The 20,332-nt window shown below is 36.9% G+C and overlaps 3 protein-coding genes and 1 long non-coding RNA gene across 7 annotated transcripts in view; 1 reads left to right on the plus strand and 3 right to left on the minus strand.

Moving 5' to 3' along the window:
• LOC122060738 (alpha carbonic anhydrase 4-like) lies at positions 1-3,335 on the plus strand. The gene is made up of 7 exons (XM_042623842.1): positions 1-115; positions 1,784-2,001; positions 2,184-2,290; positions 2,497-2,599; positions 2,685-2,843; positions 2,925-2,978; positions 3,161-3,335. The coding sequence occupies exons 1-7, from the start codon at positions 1-3 to the stop codon at positions 3,248-3,250; spliced, it is 846 nt and encodes a 281-aa protein (XP_042479776.1). The 3' UTR covers positions 3,251-3,335.
• Positions 3,336-7,251: 3,916 nt separating this feature from the next.
• On the minus strand, positions 7,252-8,497 carry LOC122060739 (putative germin-like protein 2-1). The gene is made up of 2 exons (XM_042623843.1): positions 8,377-8,497; positions 7,252-7,803 (listed from the first exon to the last, which is right to left on the minus strand). The coding sequence occupies exons 1-2, from the start codon at positions 8,495-8,497 to the stop codon at positions 7,268-7,270; spliced, it is 657 nt and encodes a 218-aa protein (XP_042479777.1). The 3' UTR covers positions 7,252-7,267.
• A 4,154-nt stretch (positions 8,498-12,651) lies between these two features.
• Positions 12,652-14,825, minus strand: LOC122060489 (calcium-binding protein CBP-like). The gene is made up of 5 exons (XM_042623585.1): positions 14,095-14,825; positions 13,633-13,679; positions 13,348-13,523; positions 13,210-13,228; positions 12,652-12,902 (listed from the first exon to the last, which is right to left on the minus strand). Exons 1-5 carry the CDS (start codon positions 14,639-14,641, stop codon positions 12,798-12,800), a joined length of 894 nt encoding a protein of 297 aa, XP_042479519.1. The 5' UTR covers positions 14,642-14,825; the 3' UTR covers positions 12,652-12,797.
• Positions 14,826-17,545: 2,720 nt separating this feature from the next.
• The window catches only part of LOC122060399, a 10,302-nt gene continuing 7,515 nt past the window's right edge, over positions 17,546-20,332 (minus strand). For 2 of the 4 annotated variants that reach the window (XR_006134391.1, XR_006134390.1), the window contains exon 2: positions 17,546-18,163. This is a non-coding gene — a long non-coding RNA (uncharacterized LOC122060399). Of the gene's footprint in view, positions 18,171-20,332 lie in introns of all 4 variants that reach the window. The other 2 variants (XR_006134392.1, XR_006134389.1) reach the window with 1 other exon arrangement.

The following is a 20,332-nucleotide window of genomic DNA, read 5'->3' on the forward strand; positions in this document are numbered from 1 at the left end:
ATGGAAGGCAGAGGATTGAGACTCAAAGACAAGCACATGTTTGACAAAGCCAGCAATATCCTTATTCTCCTCGCCACTCTTCTTTCATCACTTCTTCCCTTCTGCAGTGCTCAAGGTGAAATGGCTATATTACATTTCCTCGGAAATACCCTAGATTACTACTCTTATTCTGTAATATCTTTTGATCATTATTGGGTTTTAGTCTGCCTATCTCTAAAGTGTTTAATGCTTCTTCAGGGATATAAGTGGGTATGTAGGCCATGTTTCTCAATTTGGAGTTTGGACTGAGGGCATGTTTGTGCCTAGATAAGTCCAAATTGTATACAATGAAGTCCAATTTTTTTAGGAGAGTTCAGAGCTTCCTTCCATGTCTAAGAGATGTGCTTCCTCTGAATTAGTTTTCCATTTTCCAAATGTTTCTCATCATTTTCTTATCATATTTAGAAGAAAGCCGTTTGTGATTCCAGCATTTTATGTCATATTTCTATCTAATATTCTGCTATTGATGCTTAAAGATAATCTAAACACTACTTTTCCAAAATATACTCAAATGTGAATTAGGTATCTAGGTTTTCAATCCTTTGAGAATGTTTTTCTAGGAGATCACCATTAATTAGGAAAAGTAATTAGATAAATTATTATAAAAAAGGGTGAATAATTGGCTTAATGGTTTTGCCATAATTATAACCACTGTTAGTTAAAACAGGAACGGCAAAAAAACAGAAACGTATGGTACAGATTTTAAACAGATAAAAATGATGAACGGTATGGTAAAAAAAAAGGGAATGGCAAAAGGATGAAAATGAATGGTACGAGTATTAAACGTGTAGTTTTCAGAAAAACGAAACCAAAAAAATGGCAGTATACTCATTCAATTTGAGAGATTATTATCTGTATACATGCATCTAATGTTCCAAAAGCTCTGGGAGTCCCAAGATAAAATAGTCCAATGGGCTACAAGAAGATGAGATGTTGCTAGCTTTAGCTTCTCCTTACTCAATGGGTTATAAGAAGATAAGATTTTTTTCCTATAGATAGTATGGAAGTTAAAAACCAAAATCCAAGTATCAAATTGTCTTCACTCTGCACTTTTACTAATGGTTTTTTTTTTTTTAATAAAATTCTTATTTTACCCTTAAAAAACGGATACGCATTTAAAACGGCTATTTAAAATGGATTCTTTTGCCGTTTCTGTTTTTTTCCATATTGTATAATAGCATACGAGAAAACACGTTTTAAACAGAAAAAACTACAACCGCGTTTTAAACGCGTTTTAACTAACAGGGATTAGAACTGCAGTACCTTTGTCTAATGGAAGGTATTCTAGGTAATCAAGATTTCAGCCTTACATCAACCTCATGCCAACATCATAATGGTGTTCCATCTTTTCTATGCCAATGGTGAATGCTCCATATAACCATGGAGATTAACCACCCCCACCCCGGCCAAAAAAATAAAAGAAGGAAAGGACCGAGTTTTGCCACACCAATCCCTTGACCGATGGGTTCTGATGGTGTCCATAGAGGATAGCGCAACAGTGGGGATATATTTTAATATTCGTAAAAAGGGGGAGAAGACATCTATGGCCATTGATGGCTGTGCTTTACCTTTCACGCATGATGAAGGAAAACTATCTCAAAAAAATCAAATTCAAAATCAAAGAAGGAAAAGAGATTTATTGAACCACCATTTGCTTAGTTCATAGAATTACATGTGCATTTTTTTCCCTTACTTTCCTCATTGCATTTCTTCTCTTATTCTTTTTTCGCTACTGAAAGAACAGGCAAAAATACACAGTTTGGTTACCTAGAAGGGAGTGACAATGGTCCAGATCAGAGGGCTAAAATCAACCCAGATTGGAAGGTTTGTGGTGATGGAAAAATGAAATCTCCTATTGAAATTCTTTGGACAAGAGTGCAAGTTTCATCCGGCTTGGGGAAGTTAGTGAGGGATCATAAACCAGCCCCTGCAGCATTGAAAAATAGGGGACATGATATTGATGTAAGTTATCATCTAATGATTTAATTTCCATTTCCATTTCTCTTTGTGATTACCATCATGTATGCCAAGCATGCTCCATTACATCCATTGTTTGATAGTTTATACTTCAAAATAATCTTTCCAAGAGTGTCATCAGGGATCACTTGATCTGTTTTTCTAAGAACTTAAACCTGTTTTTGTAGGTTACATGGATGGAGGATGCAGGGGTTATCAATATAGAAGGAACTGACTATAGCCTAAAATCATGTCATTGGCATTCACCTTCTGAGCACACCTTTACAGGATTAAGGTTTTAAACGAAGGAACTGACTATAGCCTAAAATCATGTCATTGGCATTCACCTTCTGATCACACCTTTACAGGATTAAGGTTTTAAACTTCTCATTTTGTATTCATAACATTAGCAATGTAAAGTCATTGCTTAGTCCATAAAATCTTACCTGCCTAGTCCCCCTAGGTAACATCTAACATGTTTACTTATAACTCCTTTTGCAGGTACCTCTTGGAATTGCATATGGTTCATTCAAGTAGTGATGGAAAGGTAGCCGTCGTTGGAATCGTCTACAGATATGGCAGACCTGATCCCTTCCTTGCTAAGGTAGTGAGATGGGGGGATCCTCTCTCTCTCTCTCTCTCTCTCTCTCTCTCTCTTGTAGATAATAATGTGGTCTCCTGTATGGCAGCTGGTCCCTTACCTCAACTCAGTTGGGACTACAGGGAAGGATGTAGGTATTATCAATCCTAGAGAGATAAATTTTCCAAGCAAAGGATATTACAGATACATGGGCTCTCTTACTACACCTCGATGCACAGAGGGTGTTACTTGGACCATAATTAAGGAGGTTGGTGGCTTAAAACATTTTTCATTTACTCCACCAATGTCTCTTCTGTATCATAACCCCACTAAAATAACATTTTTGTAGGCTGGAGTGGTCTCAAGGGCACAAATGAGGGCATTAAGGAAAGCTGTTGAACCAGTAAGTCATTCTTTTATTTTCATTAGCGACAACTGCTTGAGCCTCAACTACATGGACAATAAGGAAATGAATTAGATCAAATGGGCTTTTACTACTGACCTATTCCTTAATGTCATCTTAGTTGTTTCCTATTGCATTAGGTTTTGATGGAATATTAATTTGTTTACTACCTTCTGTTGTAGGGATATGAAGCAAATGCAAGGCCTATTCAACAGCTAAACAATAGGACTGTTTTGTTATATACTCCATGGGTGATTGAAGATTCTAATTAGCTTGGGAGTTATATAACCTAAATGAAGGAAATAAATAAATAAGGATGAGGGAGAGCTTGCAATTTATGTTTGCATGCATGGAAAATAGCTAGCATAATTACTGGCATAAATAAAATCTAAATTTCATAAATTTGTGTTTTTTGATTTTTCGATCTCATCAAACACTCAGTGTTTGATAATTCTTTTTGCTAGAAGTCAACAAATTCATATTATTAAAATGAAATTAATGAAATACAAACTGAAAAATACGAATCAAGTGTTTGGTAGCCTTTTTCTACCTCCTTTTACCTCTTTTGAGAACATTTATTCTCATGTTTACTATTATCTTAGACCTTATTGGATCCATGTAGCCGACCCCATCAAGTTAGGATAAGGTTATGGTTGTTGTTGTTGTTGTTGTTGTTGTTTGAAAGGGAAAAAATGAATTTGTAGATTTTGCAACATTCACAAAGTGTAGAGCCTTATGGACCAAATTGCCACTCAATTGTCATACATGACATTGTAATGGGTATGTATTTTGTATATAAATTGGAGGGCATTATGGGAATTTTAAGAATGTTACGAGCAAATCGGGATCAATCATCCTTCTCAAAGCAGGAATTGGATGAATAAAATCTATGGCCTAAAAACATATCCGTAAGGTATAAGGTGGGACCCTTATAGCCCACTTCTCATACAAATATTTTGAGTTTTAATTAAAAAAAAAAAATTTTGTGTACGCAGCATGGTTATCAGCAGCAGCTAATAACATTATTCATTGTTTAATAAAACATCAAATAAATGGAAGACTGGTTTCCGACGGGCGGACTCTGATGTCTAACAGCTTCCCCAAACTACGGATTAGAAAACAAGATATTTAAGATTGGGGAATAGGTTCTTTGACCATGAGGTATTATCTATGCTTAGACGTATAAGAGTTTTTTTTATTTTTTTATGAACAGAAAAAATATAATAAAAAATTCTAGCCATTGTAAGGAGACCATTACTTGGCCATCAAAAACTCTCAATTATTGTCGGATTTTGCCTGGGAGAATTTGAATGACCTAAAACTGTGGATTGTTTGTTAAGTCTGTATCCTCTCCTTTGCGGCCTTGCGGATAACCTTTCCATCCCCATCTCACATTATCCATGGGATGTGGACACCATCTTTGGAATGCGTGCGATATGATGGAGATCATCATATATATATATATATATAAATAATTTAAGTTCAACATGTACAGTCTTACTCAACTTTATAATACATGAAAGTGATTGAAAAGCCCAATTTGAGGGTCAATGAGAAATGCCAATGCCACTACAGAGTTTTAGACGGCTAGCATTTTTTGAAGTTAATTTTTGTCTTATCCGGACCTGACAAACTAATTAAGAAACTATTATATTAATGAAAATATAAATACAAGTAAAATTTGACTTATCTATTCAACCAATCCTTTTGAAACAGTAGCAGAAATCGTCTGTCTTAAGTAGAGTTGAGTCGTATAGTATGTATATTCACTTTAAGGTATTTGAACACCCAGTATATTTGTATGCAACCAGGTTGACCCTACGTTCTCATCCCAAGATAAAGCAACTCTCCAATTGCTTAAGGTGCACTCCAATAAGCAATTCTCACAGGTATGTCCAAAGGTAATACTAGAAATTCAAATTAAAAACAGTAACAGAGAACAGAAGCACTTGCAGTAAACACAGAGTAAAAACTTTCATAGTATTCCAGTACCCGAATACAGACAGAATATTTGTATATACTGAATGTAGGCCTTTGTATACGAATGGGTAAACCTGTACAGGTACCCATAGGTATACATGTGTCTCTTTGTATGGGAAGGCTACATGATTCTACGTACAGGTGCATGTACATACGTATGTACATTATACATTAATATGTACGTATCCTTTAAGGAAAAGTGAGGAGCCAAGCCAAAAATTGCATGTAGCAAAAAGTAGGTTCTTTGAACCACCCACACCTCGGCTTTTCTCTGGTCGGCCCTCGCGCACACGATTCAAAAGCACCCGAGGAACCCCCACACACACATGACAAGGGAGAGTGCCTCTTCCTTATGCTTGCACCCTTAACAAACATTCCTATATATATGTCCAAGTTTTCTTTCATCTCTAACCAATGTAGGACTAAACTTTGTGAGAAATTGTAGCTCCTTTCTACTTCACAAGTACTAAAGAGAAAATGGAAAAAGCACTTTTGGAAGGGAAAGCTGAAATTTAAAAGAAGACCTTTTGTTACAAAAGACTAAAAGTTAAATTTCAAAATGACCATTTGAAAAGACAAATTTGACCATAGTTTGAAACTTAAATTCCAACAATATACCTGAAGGGGGCTTACTCCAACAACTTTCAAACCCTGAAGAACTTAATGTCAGTTTCTGTCATAGTATCTAAGTAAATGTTAATGAAGATGTAAAAGAAGATCTTGATGTTCTCTTCCCAGTACTGTAGATATTCACACTTAGCTAGGGAACTACTTGGACTGAACAACATTGAGTTTTTAGAAAAAATGAGAATTTAGATATCCAAATTCTAGGACTCTTGCTTTGAGTTTGATGGATTTTTTTATATCTCATATAACTTGATTGGCCGTGATCCGATGGATCAACCATACTTGGAGAAATATACATTTTTATTATCGTCTTATTGAGAAATAATGTTAGATTTGGGGTTTTTTCATTTTAGGGTTTCTGGATGAGAGTTTTTTTCTGCGAGTTTGGGAGCTCTTGAAAGATCTCTATTGAATTTTTCTTTCAACCTAGTGAATCATCTTCTTCTTCGACCGAGAATGTAGTACATCACATTGGTGTGTGAACCTCATTAAATCTATGTCATCTTGTGTGAATCTGTTCGTTATTTTCGTTTTCTTTGGTACTTGTTCTAACAATGTTCATATATATAATCCATACGAGTATGCCATTAGAAAAAACATGCTACCTACTTCATATTCCAATATTGTTTCTAAATCTATTAAAATATCAAGAAGAAAGAAAAAATATAGACTTTGACTTCCAGCTTTAGTCTACTATAATTTTCATATTTTCAACAAGTTTATATTCAACATCTGATCTCTTCTTCTTTCTTTTTTTTTTTTTTTTTTTTTTTTTTTTTTTTTTTTGGAAAACCTCTAAATCACGTGTTTATTTGTACATCCAACAAAGCGTTGAAGTCAAAATCCCATCTCTTTCCTTTTTGTTAGAGAATTTTGGCCATTTCAGCATATAAATTGACCAAAATATCCTAAAGTAAACTTAAAATGAGATTTTTATTTACATTTAAGGTAAATATTATTGTCTGATCGTATAGCTCCTGCATCAGTGCGGAGACCAATGAGAGTGCATGGATATACATGAATGAGATTTTTTATTTCACAGGGGATATATGGGATGGTAATTTTGCACACTCATGTGTCTGAGTGCAAAAGCTATGTGACCAGCCATGCACAGGAGCTAAGCAACCAAGCTGCATCTTTCTCCCTTAAATTTTGACAATAGCATTTCATAAAAATATTTTAAGAAAACAAAAAAGCATTATAGCCCTTTAAATGGTAATTTTCAAGGATACTTATGTCCCTTTAAATATTTTAAAAATATTTTTCCTTAGAAAGAGCTTAACATCATATATAATTTTGCTTTACCGAATCTAGCAGATATGAAAATTATATAATATCTTTTTTTAATATAATAATTTATTTATAGGTTTTTAAGATATTTTCCCTATTTCAGGAGATCTGATGATCGGAGCCAAAAGATGAACAAGAAGAGAAGAGAAGAGAGAGAGAGAGAGAGAGGAATCACAAGATAAAAACAAATCATTTTATTTAGAATCACAAGATACAAACAAATAATTTTATTAACAATAACAAGATACAAAAAAAAAAGAATCATTTTATTAAGACAAACATAAAAACCTATTTATGCCAATAGGCTCTTTCCATATATATAGGAAATACCAGATATGATATAGGTATTAAATATATTTATTCTTTTTTCTAGCAACCTTCATAGTTGTCATCTAGAATTGAGCTTGAAGATAATCAACCACTTTCTTGTCAAGTTGGAAGGCTTTGGCAAGAATAGCATCCGATATGGAAGGATTTGATCCAAAGACAGAATTTGCGATTGTGATGATACCAGGGTTCTGACTACTTAAACCTGAAATGGCAACAGCATTAGTTTTTCCTTCATTATATTGGAAATGAATGAGTCCTTTAGGGAACACAAACACATCTCCCTTATTAAGGACTTTGCTGATAAGGCGATTATCAGGGTTGGAGGTTACAAAGCCAACATATAGGGTACCCTCCAAGACTGTTAGTATCTCTGTGCCACGAGGGTGTATGTGTGGAGGATTGAGACCATATGGTGCAAAGTCTATGCGAGCCATGGCTATGCCTAGTGTGTTGAGTCCAGGTAGCTCATTCACAGTCACCAGAGTTACTTTCGACCCAAGTTTGTTCGAGGTGTTCCCACAGTTGTCAAGTCCTTTGAAGAGGAAATCCTTGGCTATGGCAAGCTTTGGGTCCTTGCAGAATTTTCCATTCACAAACACTGGGAAACGGAATTTTTTCATTAGTCAATGTAGAGAACAAGTATCTAAAAAGATGCAGAAGATAATGGAATGTGCAAACAATTAATCACACAATCGTACACAAAGATTTACGTGGTTCAGCAAGATTTCTTACGTCAATGGTAAGATGAGATCTAGCTCACTATCAATGGAGAATATGGTTATACTCGCTTGTCCTTCGTCTCTCTCCTATTGTTTACAAAGAAAGAACCCTCGCTACAAATGTAGAGCAAAACATATATAGGTAATTTATCGAAATGCCCATATAGTTTAAAAAAAAATTCTGAGTGTCTATCGCCCTGAACCGCCGCCATGAACCCGCTAGCTCGCTGAGGCCTCAGTAACAAAGATAAACGAATAAGGTGCGCCGATTCCTTCAGACCTCGAACAGCCCCTTCAGAATCAACCCACTTATGCAAAACGATATAATACAAGACATTGTATCTCCAACAATCAAACAATCATATTATCAAGGAAAACTACGCTATGCCCCATGATGATATGTACACAAACACACAAACTAATACATCATATGGGACTAGGAATGGATGTACCTGCAGATTTTGAGTCCTTTACAGCAACACAGGTATCCTGCAGGGGACTGTTATCATAGGCAAAAGCAATCGGAGTAGCCAAAACAAAGAGGACAAGAGCAATATGAAAGTGGGGATCCATCTTTTGGTAGTTTTCTCACACAAACCACCTCGTAATTCTTTTATCTTGATAGGTGAAGGGTTGAGAACTTTAGCTTGGAACTGGTGCCTACTTATAGGATTTTTTTTTTGTTTTGGGATTGGTGGGGAGTCATTGAAAAGGTCTTATGTTGTCTCAAAGTCATTGTTTAAGTTATTCTTATTGGAATAACTATTTCTTTCTCTAACAACTACATCCCACTCTTTTATCAATTTTTGGTTTTCTTTATGGATGTGGCAGTTAATGATCCAAGATGGACTTTCTTCCGGTGACAGCTTCAGTAATTATGGTTCTTCCTATCATCATGAATAAGAGTTTTTATTTTTTTTTTTTGGGGGGGGGGGGGGGGTGTGGGGCTGGGGTGGGGGGTGGGGGTGGTGGGGGGGGGGTTTCTGAGGTGTTTGTAACTTGGGATCTTTTCTGCTGGGGTTTATCTACTATTTCACGTATCTGATATGTGAATAGGTCAATGTTATCTTATCAAAAAACAAAAAGAATAGGTCAATCTTAAGTTGGATTAGGTTTCATTTTGAAAACTTAAACTGAATGGAGAAATTAAGTTTGCTTATAATTAATAAAAAAAATTTAGGACTGAGTAAGCAGAATTTCCATTGTTCTTTCTTTCCTGCCTATTGCTCGCTATGCAGCCAGGTTGATAGGCAATGACTGATGAGTGCCAATTGGCTGAGTAAAACTTAAATAGTGCCCAAGGAAAAAGAATAAGTCCTATCGATTGACCATTACCTTATTAACTCTATTCATGAAATTGATTTAGATAACTTAAATGTTATTTACTCAATAAATTTAAGTGATTCACTTCTTAAAAAACATATTATGTATTAGAGGGCGGACCTCAGCGTAACGAAAAGGTTGTTCCATTGCAACCTAATGGTTGCGGTTTCAAGTTAAAACAGCTTCTCCACAAAGCGGGGTTAAGACTGCATACATTATGACTTTCCCTAAATCTCACTATGGTAGGGCCTCATACATTGATTATGCCATTTTTACATTATGGATTTGATTAGATTGTACTCCAACATTGATGAATCTTGCTCCTTTTGCAGTTTCCATGATGAGATTCTCACTCATTTACTTCTCCGTTGTAATATGGCTAAGGAACTCTTCTTTTTTATTTTGATGTTTATTTTGATTTTATCCATTCAAAAAGAGAAAAATGAGATTTCTCATAGGATAACTGTTATAGTGATCACCATGTTTGTATTTAGGCCAGCTCATTAAAGGCAATTTGAACCGCTTCTAATGATAACACTTTAGATGTTACCATACATTTATTAGCAGAGATGACTTGCAAATCCATGCCCTTCTCCCGGAGACCGGATCCTCTCCTGGACCATGACCTCTTACAACAATCTCACACCATCCATTTTGTGTGAGCCCCCACATCCTTTAGATGGTGTGAGATTGTTGCAGGAGGTCATAGTCCAAGAGAGGATCTGACCTCCTCCTCCGCACTCTATAAGTGTGATTGGATCGAATACTAAGCTTAGTGCCAATTTTGCAAAGATTTTACAAATGCATTTATATTACTATTATTATTATTATTATTATTATTATTATTATTATTATTATTATTATTATTATTATTATTATTATTATTATTATTATTATTATTATTATTATTATTATTATTATTATTATTATTATTATTATTATTATTATTATTATTATTATTATTATTATTATTATTATTTAAAATTATTTTTCAAATTTTTTTTATCCAATTAGTGGTCAAGATTCTGTAATATATTTCAAGATTTAGGCTTGTGCCAGCCTTTTAATCATGTTTTGTCTTTCTACGACGGAGTTTTGTCTTTTCTAAATGGCTGGTGAATGCTCCATATAACTAGAAGATCAAAGAAACGAAAGAGATATAATGAACAACCATTTACCCAATTCATAGAATTACATGTAATTTTTTTTTTTTTTTTTCCCTCTCTCTTTTCTCATTGCATTTTCTTCCCTTTTTCTATTTTCCCGTCCCCCAAAATGGCTTCCCAATGAAAGAACAGGCCACTACACATCGTTTGGTTACCTGAAAGGGAGTGATAATGATCCACATTAGTGGGCCAAACTCAACAGATTGGAATATTTGTGGAATGGAAAAATGCAAGGATTTAATTCCCATTTCCATTTCTCTCTCTGAGTTTCTATCATGTATGCCAAACATGTTCAAAAAATCCATTCATTGATTGTTTTGAGCCATTCTTTGATATTTTATACTTCAAAATCTTTCCAAGAGTGTTATAAGGGATCACTAATCTATTTTTCCAAGAAAAATAAATCTGTTTTCGCAGGTTACATGGAGGAGGATGCAGGGGCTATCAATGTATAAGGCACTCACTTTTTTTGTGCACTCCTTTTATGGAATATGGTTTTAAACTTTTCATGGCTACCCCAGTGGTTGGCACTTCTACCTTAGAAGAGTGTTTTAGGAACTTGGTCAATAAATCAAGACCGCTTTACAGCATCTTAGCCATAATAGTAATTATTAATGTCTTTCTTGCTTTCCAAAAATGTGGTGATCCTCTTGGGCTCTCATTCGATCTCCCCCCTCTGTGGGTCCCTTGTTAGCTACTAACAGACCCCTTGCACAAAGAAAAAGTAAGTCATTGCTTAATCCATAAAACCTTAATTAACTGCCTAATGCCAAGGTAACAGCTAAGGTGTTAAAGCTTATTACTCCTTTTGTAGGTACCCCTTTGAACTGCAGATGGTTCATTCAAGTATCTACAGTTATGGCAGAGCTGACCCCTTCCTTGCAAAGGTAGTGAGATGGACCTCTCTCTCTCTCTCAGACACATTGTAGAGGAACTAATTATAATTAATGAGAACACAGAGATATCGTTTGAAGAACAAACTTCAACTCAGTTAGAATTATTTTGGAGATATTAATATGATCTTCCTTTATGGCAGCTGGTCCCTTACATCTACTCAACTGGGACTTCACGAAGGTTTAAGGTATTATAAATCCTGGAGAAATAAATTTCCGAGTAAAGGATAAATCTTGAAGAACTTAATCTGTTTCTACACTATAAGTAGGTGAATGAAGAGGAAGATCCTGATCTCTTCCCATGATTGAAGACACTCACACTTCCAGAACTAGTTTTGGGACTAGAAAATCTTTGAATTTTCAGAAACAGTGAAATTTTAGATTTCCATATTTTAAGTCTTGCTTTGAGTTTTCAACTGCGATGGATTTCTGATTTCAGCCAATTTGTAATCTAAGATGCTAGAATCCCTGAGTTTTCAGATTTGAGAGTCAATTCTAGGATTTTGTGGGACTGATTCCAATCCGATCCCAATTCCATGTTTTGAATAAATCATTAGGTGAAACCATCGCTGCGATGAATCCTCATTCTTTCTCTTTCCTTCCAATGAAATGACTCTCACCTGCAATCGTAGCCTCAACCCTTCTTCATAATTCAAGGACAAGTGTTTCTGTTCACAAGAAGCCCCTACGCCCACACACACGGATGCACACCCACAGGAGGGGCATGGTGATCATTGCAAGGCCTCTCACGGACCCTTATTCTAGTTTTCATCTTTAAAAAAACAAATGCTATTGGTAAGAATTGCATTCCTTGTACAGCTTCTCTTATCCCCTCTTGTTCATCTCTAGTGAAACAACCACCCCACCCCCCCCAAAAAAAAAAAAAAAAGCAGGTTGAGACTTGAGACCCATTACCACCCACCCCATCATTGAACTGCTCCAACTAAAGGTTGCCTTATGTGGACTTATGACTCTGAATTCTGACCATTTGATGCCAAACCCATGGTTGCAGGAAGAATTCAATTATTAATAATCTTTTCCAACACTATTAAAATATGTAACAGAGACTGAAAAAAATCAAATCAAACAACCCCTAGCCAACCCACAATTCACCAAACACAAACCCCTCAATACTTTCAAAATAAACAAAGAAATCCATCTTTACACCATCCTTTCAAGATTTGCTAACCAAAAAATGCTCAACTTTCTGCAACAACTATCACAAAATTAACTTGGGAGAATTGTTGCAGATCTATTTTTGGAAATGAAGATCAGATGACGGCAACGACTCCTCCTTCTCTATGATCAACTTACATTATCAAATTATCAAATTCTAAACAAAATATAACCGAAGATAAATTCATTTCGAAGCGCTATAGAATCTACAAATCCATAGAAGGTATGCAGGAGAAACTAAATAACAATCCTGTTTACATAGTGGAGAAGAACACAAACTAAAATAACCACATACACACCATTGGCTTCACTCTTCTAAGCAATAAGGAAAGGCAACACAGTCAACATGAAAGACTCATAGGTAAATGTTGCTGAACCTGAGTACATGGTGTCCTTCTCCTTGAACTTCTCTGTGAGTCCCTGCAAACAAACCCCAACCCACGCAATACAGATATCTCATTAACTACAGAAAAACAAATACCTTAACTAATCTCATACATATATGATCATTGTTTTTGTCGGGTTTTGACCGATTCTAGTTTTCTTGGGAAACAGACTATCAAAATGCTGGCTTTAAAAACTAAAAACTTGCAACCAGTGTTTTAAGAATCGGGATCAGATCGTTTATCCATAATGGAATTCTAGGGATAGGGCATATTTTGGCTAATTCTGTTCTTTTAAACCTTACTTATAAACAGCTAAAGATTATTGAGAATATGGCAATTACCTTAACTGTGAGGCAACACCTGCATTCATGAATCAAGGGAAGGGGAACCAAAAAGAAACAAATTAGTAAGTACTACATCAACCTATAGATTAAGTATGAACAATGAATGATTAATAAACACAGATAGAATAGACATACTCGATGAAATTATCGTATTCGATTGCCTTATTTTTACCCCCACTTTTGTCGAATTTAGAGACGAGTAAACCCAAGATGACCGGAGAAACGGAGAATCCCAGACTGAGAAGTGCTTCCCGAAGCTCCGATTCATCGATCTTTCCACTGTGATCTCGATCAAACCTCTCAAAGATTGACTGAATTTTCAAAATCCATACTATTAATTTCATTTTAAAGAACATTAATAATGCTCATAAACTAGAGGCTAAATGTAAGCAAAATTAGCTATGGAAAGTGAGGACTTACCCTCCAGTTCTGAAGACTGTAAAACACTGCTGTGAACTCCTTGGGTCCTGCTTGGTGGCAATTCAAAAAAAAAAAACAAGGTTACATTCAAAAAAGTGGGTCCCACCTGCACAACCATTCCAGCAGTTTCCACAACCACAGCAAAACTTATAATAACTGGACCCCACTATGTTAAACACTGCATATGGCTGGTGTTTCTTACAACGTGAAAACTGTTTCCATCCCCAAAAAAAACGCGGAGAATATAATCAACGGCCAGTATGCCATGGCTACGTCATACATACAGTGGGTCCCAATAAAAACCGCATGGTTCTCACGTTTACAGCTAAAGGGGCATTTTGGTCATTCACCATGGTCGCCGGAATTGCTCAAGAAACTGAAACGGGTTTAGGTGAACTGCAAACTCCGGTTTCTCGGGCATGGAAAGAAAGGAATAAAGAAGAGGCGAACGAGTTGACTCACCGATCTTACGGTTATTGGAACCGGTGAAGAGGTACATGAGAAGGTGAACAGTTCTAAGGCTGAAGCTCTGGTTGTAAGACGATAAGGCTCTCTGCAACTCCTTATCATCTATGAATCCACTACCGTCCTGATCGGCCGCTTGAAAACAAGCCACCACGTTTGGATCGGTCCCCGGTGGGAACGAAGAAGGCACCAGAGAAGCGAATGGGCTTCCGTACCCGGCAGGAGGAGGGTATCCAGACTGCTGCGGTGGTGGTGGACCGTAACCAGGTTGCTGCGGTGGTGGTGGACCGTATCCAGGTTGCTGTGGTGGTGGTGGACCGTATCCAGGTTGCTGTGGTGGTGGACCGCCGCTCCCATGTGGCTTATCCTTGGGAGGCTTCTCGTATGGTGCCGACGGAGCACTACCGTAGGGAGCGTACGGCTGTGCCGTCGGTGGCCCACCGTATGGAGACGATCCGTAGGACTGTGGCGGTGGTGATCCGTAGGATTGCGGCGGTGGTGCTCCGTAACCGTAACCTGGTGTTCCATGTGGGTACCCTGACATTTTTCTCCCGATTCCAAAAACACAGCCTTCAGGAGAGAGAGAGAGAGAGAGAGAGAGAGAGAGAGAGTGGTTTGGTTAAAAATTAAGAAGACTCGAATCAGCTTTGATAAACCCCGAACTTGAGCTTGAGCCTGATCGAGCGGAAGCGAAACTAACTTATTGGATTCAGAAAGGGAAAGAGAGATTGAGCTTTCTTCAGGCGCACGAGTATAAAGGGAACACCATAGAGTTGTAGACCCTATACGAATAGCAGTTCGATTGGAATCTTCAAGTGCTTGGAAGAGTTGTTGAGATCATTAGATCGATTCACGGTCGGTTTACGCGGTGAAGGAAACCATGGGTGAATAAAAAACGGCAAACCCCAAATTTAAGAAACTTCACGAGGAAAGCAGAATTGCTTGACAAGTGTCGCAAAAGTGGGCTATTGCACAGATGTTTTTATATGTTGGGCTCATACCCACTATAACCCCCCATTGCCATTGGCGACTTCTAGTCTTCCACCTTCGAGGCTTAAGGGGGTGTTTGGTTCGGTAAATCAAATGGTATATATATCGGATATGAATGTTAATCTTTTGATAGATATTCTTCTGAATTATATTTCTTTCTGAAAAATCGTTTGGTTGCCTTGAGATAGGGGTGTCAATCAGTCGGTCCGGCTCAGTTTCGATCCGGGTTGAGTCGGTTTAGGTGTGGGAAAGCTGAAACCGAAACCGAACAAATAAGGAAATTCCGGTTTCGGTTAGCTTTTGGTTTCGTTGCGATTTGGTTTCGATTTGTCTTCGGTTTCTTAAATTGATTTGTAACCGGGTTGGTTTTGGTTTTCGGTCCAGTTTGGATTCGACTTTCCATACAAATGTATACAAAACTATGCCAATTTTGATTTTTTAATGAATTTTGGAGTGTTTCGATTTCTTACCGGTTTGGTTTCAGTTTCGGTCTGGGTTTTGAGCCGATTTCGGTTTGGTTTCTGGTTCATCCAGTTTTCAGTGCGGTTCGATTTGGTTTTGGGGTTGCAATACTCCAACCCGAACCGAACCAATAAGGCTTCGGTTCAGTTTGATCCATGTTGTTATCGGTTTGGTCCGACTGATTTTACTGGTTCGGTTTAGGAATTGACACCCCTACCTTGAGGCTAATACATGTTTCTCGCGAGTTGAGATATTGGCTACCGTAGAGAACTTCTTTCCGCTTTCTGTTTTTATATTAGGTGGTAAAAAGGTTACTCAAATCTGAGTTTAAGTGTTGAGGTAAATTCAGATTTAGAATACATCCTTTGTAATATGGTCATTCATGGGAAATAGGGTGCTCACTTATGAGGGTCAATCTAGTGGAACCAAACAGCTCCAAAAATTAAGAATTATCATTCTAAAGAATGTCATCCCAAAGATTTACCTAACCAAACCCCTAAGCCTTTTTACGTGTGCGACTCTCTGCTCGGCCCAACCCTGCCAGGGCTTGGAAAAACTCAACCCTAACATCCCCTAAGGGTGGGCCAGGCCGAGTTGGGTTGAGTCGGGTTCTTACATCTATTCTTTTTCTATTTTTTTTAACATACACATAATACCGAGACATCATTCCAATGGATTTTTTAAAATCAAATGTGGGTGATTAGTTTATACTTTATAATATGTTATGTATTGGGTTTTTTAAAGTGAAAATGTGAGTGTTGTGTGCATGGAACATTATAATATAGTATATTATAATACAATGTATATATATATATATCACATATCATATCATCAGGGCCTTAGGGATAAAAGTCAGGGTCGGGTTGGGATAGGCCTAGAACTCAACGTAGGCCCGACTCGACTCGACCAAGACCCAGGGTTGGGGTTTTTCAACCCTAACCCACCCTCAAGGTCAAAAAACTTGGCCTAAGCCCTGTTCGGACTCAGGGCGGATTAGGACGGATTTGGATTGTCAGGACCAAACTTTCACCCCTTATACTGAAGATATACCCAATCTTTTTACTATATGTTATTTACCAAAATATATTTATGAATCTTTAGTTTTAAAAAACCAAGGGAAGGCTTCATATTAGATAAGTCATACACTTGAGAAGTGAAGAGAAATATTTACAATTCCACTGATATCATTCCAAAAATGATTTTCTTATAAAATATAGGAAGAGAGATCATTGCCAAGCTGGCAAGGCCCCTAAACAGAGGACATGTGGGGGCATCGAACAAGGGGTGGTAATTTTCGTTTTCCGGGGGGCACCATTTAGCCCTTCCTGTGTCTGGGCATAACAGCCCTCTTTTTCCCTAAAATATATTCACTCCCCAAGGACATATTTGCAATTCCCTTGCAACCAAATAGAGCCCTAATTGACCTAACAATTCAAGCTCTGGGTTTTGCTTGGATGGAAGTTTTTCCATTTAAACTTTGAGCAAACCAGTTCTGATCCAAACAACCCCAAGGAAGTAGCCAAGTTGGCAAGAGACCTTTGTCTCAAGAAACGTGTGGTTTAGAATTCAACTCCACTTACCTTTTTGGGGCCACTCACATGGGATGTTTAGTGCTCTTCATTGCTTTCAATGAAAGTTAAATGATACTCATTCAACCCCGGTATAACCTTGTCTATGTGACTGTTTGGTCAGTATGAACCTGCATGACTAGTGAGGCCAAAGGCTTGAATATTCATCGTTAGCAAAGAAAAAAAAAATAAAGTTTGGATCCAAAGAGTAGGTTCCATTGCCATAAAAACTCGTTCAAGATTTAGGATCTTACTCCACATTTCATGCATTACCAATCCCTCCTCTCCACTCTAGCATGCTTTTTGTATCAAGTACCTCATTTTTTCATCTTCATGAATAGATGATTTGGCATGCTAACTACGTGTGGAAATATGAGATTTGTTTCAAGTTTTGTAAAAATCTAGGTATTGACCTGGGCAACTTCATATACCTAGTGTCAAGTTCTCTTGCATCATAATTTCTTAGTTCTAATCACATCAATAATCGACTTGTAAAAGAAATAAATGCCATACAAGCCAATATCCTGTTTTTGGGTCTTGTCCATTCTAAGAAGGCAAGCAAATGAGATTTTGAAAGAAATGATACTTGGCTATATATAGTATCATCAAAACCTTCATTTCATGCCAAACATTTTCCTTGTAAATGCTTGGTACATTCCTCCAATCTGAATAATTACATGACAAGACCACAGAATTCCTAACAATGATGCCCATCCAAGTCAGTACCTCTGATGCTTCCTTACTACAGCACCGTCCTTGATCATTGAACTCCACTTTTTTGCACTGACCATGGGGCACCGATGCTATCTTAGGCCTCTAGTGCGACCTCGCTTCATAGCACTTGGATCTGAATCAAAATGCCAATGTACATCATCAAAAAACTTAAAATTTAGTATTTTTAACTGGGAAAGAAGAACGCTACCTGATCGCTTGGCGTCACCTTCAACAACTTGTGCTTCCCCATTTTGACTGTTATGAAGTAACATCTGTAAGTTTAGACATTGTCTTCTGGCACCTCATCCTCCATATCATATAATTATCCCTTACTGATACCTTGACAGCAACAAGCTAATCTTCTTTAAGGGGGTTTAGCACATAAAACATCTACTTAGCTTGTGTAGGGAATACAAATGACCCATCAAGCTCATTCTCAGTATACATCAAATGATTAAAAGTTATGAATGTCAACTCAAAGTCATTCTTGTTAATCCCTTGTCATTATAAGCTCAATCGTATCAAAATAACACCATTTAGAGATTTGTAGAATATTTCAATTCAATTGACTTCCTTCAACACACTATAATTAGATACATTTCCTTCACCATGTTATCTATCTCAATGACTATCAAAGCTCTATCTCAGTGTCGTCACTACGGCCCCATTATTCTCAATTTTCTGATTCATTTATGATCTACAGTGTGAAACCTGATGTCATATATGACATAAACCTGTATGTTTTTACTTCCCAGTAGAGACCCTTGTCTAGCCATCAAATATTGCCATGCACCTCAACCCTACTCTGGCATAGCATGTTAACTACACGGGGAAAAAAATAGGTTTGAAAGAAAAACCCATTGTAGTTCATAAGCTAATTTGGCCATACAATTGTGCATGAATAATATTTGGACGCAATGTTATTATACTTGGAAACAGCCTTTCCTGCAAAGCAAGGGGTAAGACCACATACATAAATTTGCCCCTCCTAGACCCTGCAGTAGCAGGATCCTCCTACACTGGTTGCCCCTTCACTTTGTGAACCAATTGGGGAATAATTCCGCATGCACCTTTGCTATATTGTGCATGTGCATGCTTTTGCAACCTAATTCAAGCCTCCAGTTGAAGTAGTTCACATAAAGGGCAGGAGAGGAAGGCCAGTAATAGCAGCCCATGTCCCATCAAAGGCCAGTAGCAGTCAGCCCCTCAGATTCAGCCCAACCAGCCATCTTTAGGCCCATGGGTTGTTACCAGCTGGACCCACATATGGTCCATGCAGTCTCACCTAAAGCTGCCACATATGGTTGCAAGATTCTTGCAAGATTCTGGTCCATAACAGATTTGGAGGACATCGATCTGCAATGAACTTTAGTCCATGTGTGGATGACTCTTATAGCTACTATAGATTATTTTCTATTTTTATCAGATAGATTTTAATTTGTTTCTATTTTAGGATTTACACAGTTATATATATGATGTAATATGTAAGATTAGTTTTCATTCTTAATTGGATTTTGTTTTGTAAAGGATAAAATCCTTCCCACACAAGAAGTTGTTCTTTTTTCATTCTATTAAATAAACTCATCTCATTTCTTATGAGGAACTTCTTTGACTTAAGGCTTCTATTTCTGGTTGCATCTGTTTCTACAGTTCTTCTCTGTTTGTTTCTCCCAACATGGTTTATGCTCTATGCTTGCTTTTCTTACAAGTTTTTCCTACTCCCCTTTTTCTAATCATTCTGTGTTTTATAACGCTTCCTCCTCTTTAATTGGATAAGACATATCATCCCTCCTTACAGAAATAAATAAATAAATAACTCTTTAATTGGATAAAACAAATCATCCCTCCTTACAGAAATAAATAAATAAATAAATAACCGTAATGCTCTTCAAATGATAGATATTGCTTGCTCATAAGGATTTTGAGTGTCTCCAATGTGATCTAAGCTTTGCTCATTGAATGGCTTTGCACCTATTACAAAAGTACCAAACATGCAGGACAAAAAATTTCATATAGAGAGGAGTGGAGAGGAAAGGAATTACCTCATGACAAAGCACTTCAATGAAATCAGATTAACAGAAGGAAGCACTTCGAGCTGCAATCTAAAGCTTCTCTCTACTCTTACAGAGAAGTAAACCTTAGATGATCAAAGAATTTTACGATTTGAAACTTAAAAAGAAGTAAACAGAGAAATACAAAGAGAAAAGGAATATTAACCATCAAATAGAAAGATGATTGAAAATAGAAACTATATCGAATAATTTCTATATTAATTAAAAGTGATGAATGAGAGAAGTGGAATGGGTGGAGAGAATGTAGAGTTTTCTAAAAATAAATACTCCCAATCCATAGGAGAACTCTACATTCCATAAGAAATGTGAGAGAATGTACAACTTTCCTATGGAATGGGATTTTTTCCCCCTTTTTAAGAAGAAAGTGAGAGATGGAAGAGAGTGAGAATTTAAACTTATTAGAAAAAGAAAGAAATAAAAAAAAAAAAA

This window comes from Macadamia integrifolia, chromosome 14, assembly GCF_013358625.1.
Source record: "Macadamia integrifolia cultivar HAES 741 chromosome 14, SCU_Mint_v3, whole genome shotgun sequence".
In the NCBI taxonomy this organism is placed as follows: domain Eukaryota; kingdom Viridiplantae; phylum Streptophyta; class Magnoliopsida; order Proteales; family Proteaceae; genus Macadamia; species Macadamia integrifolia.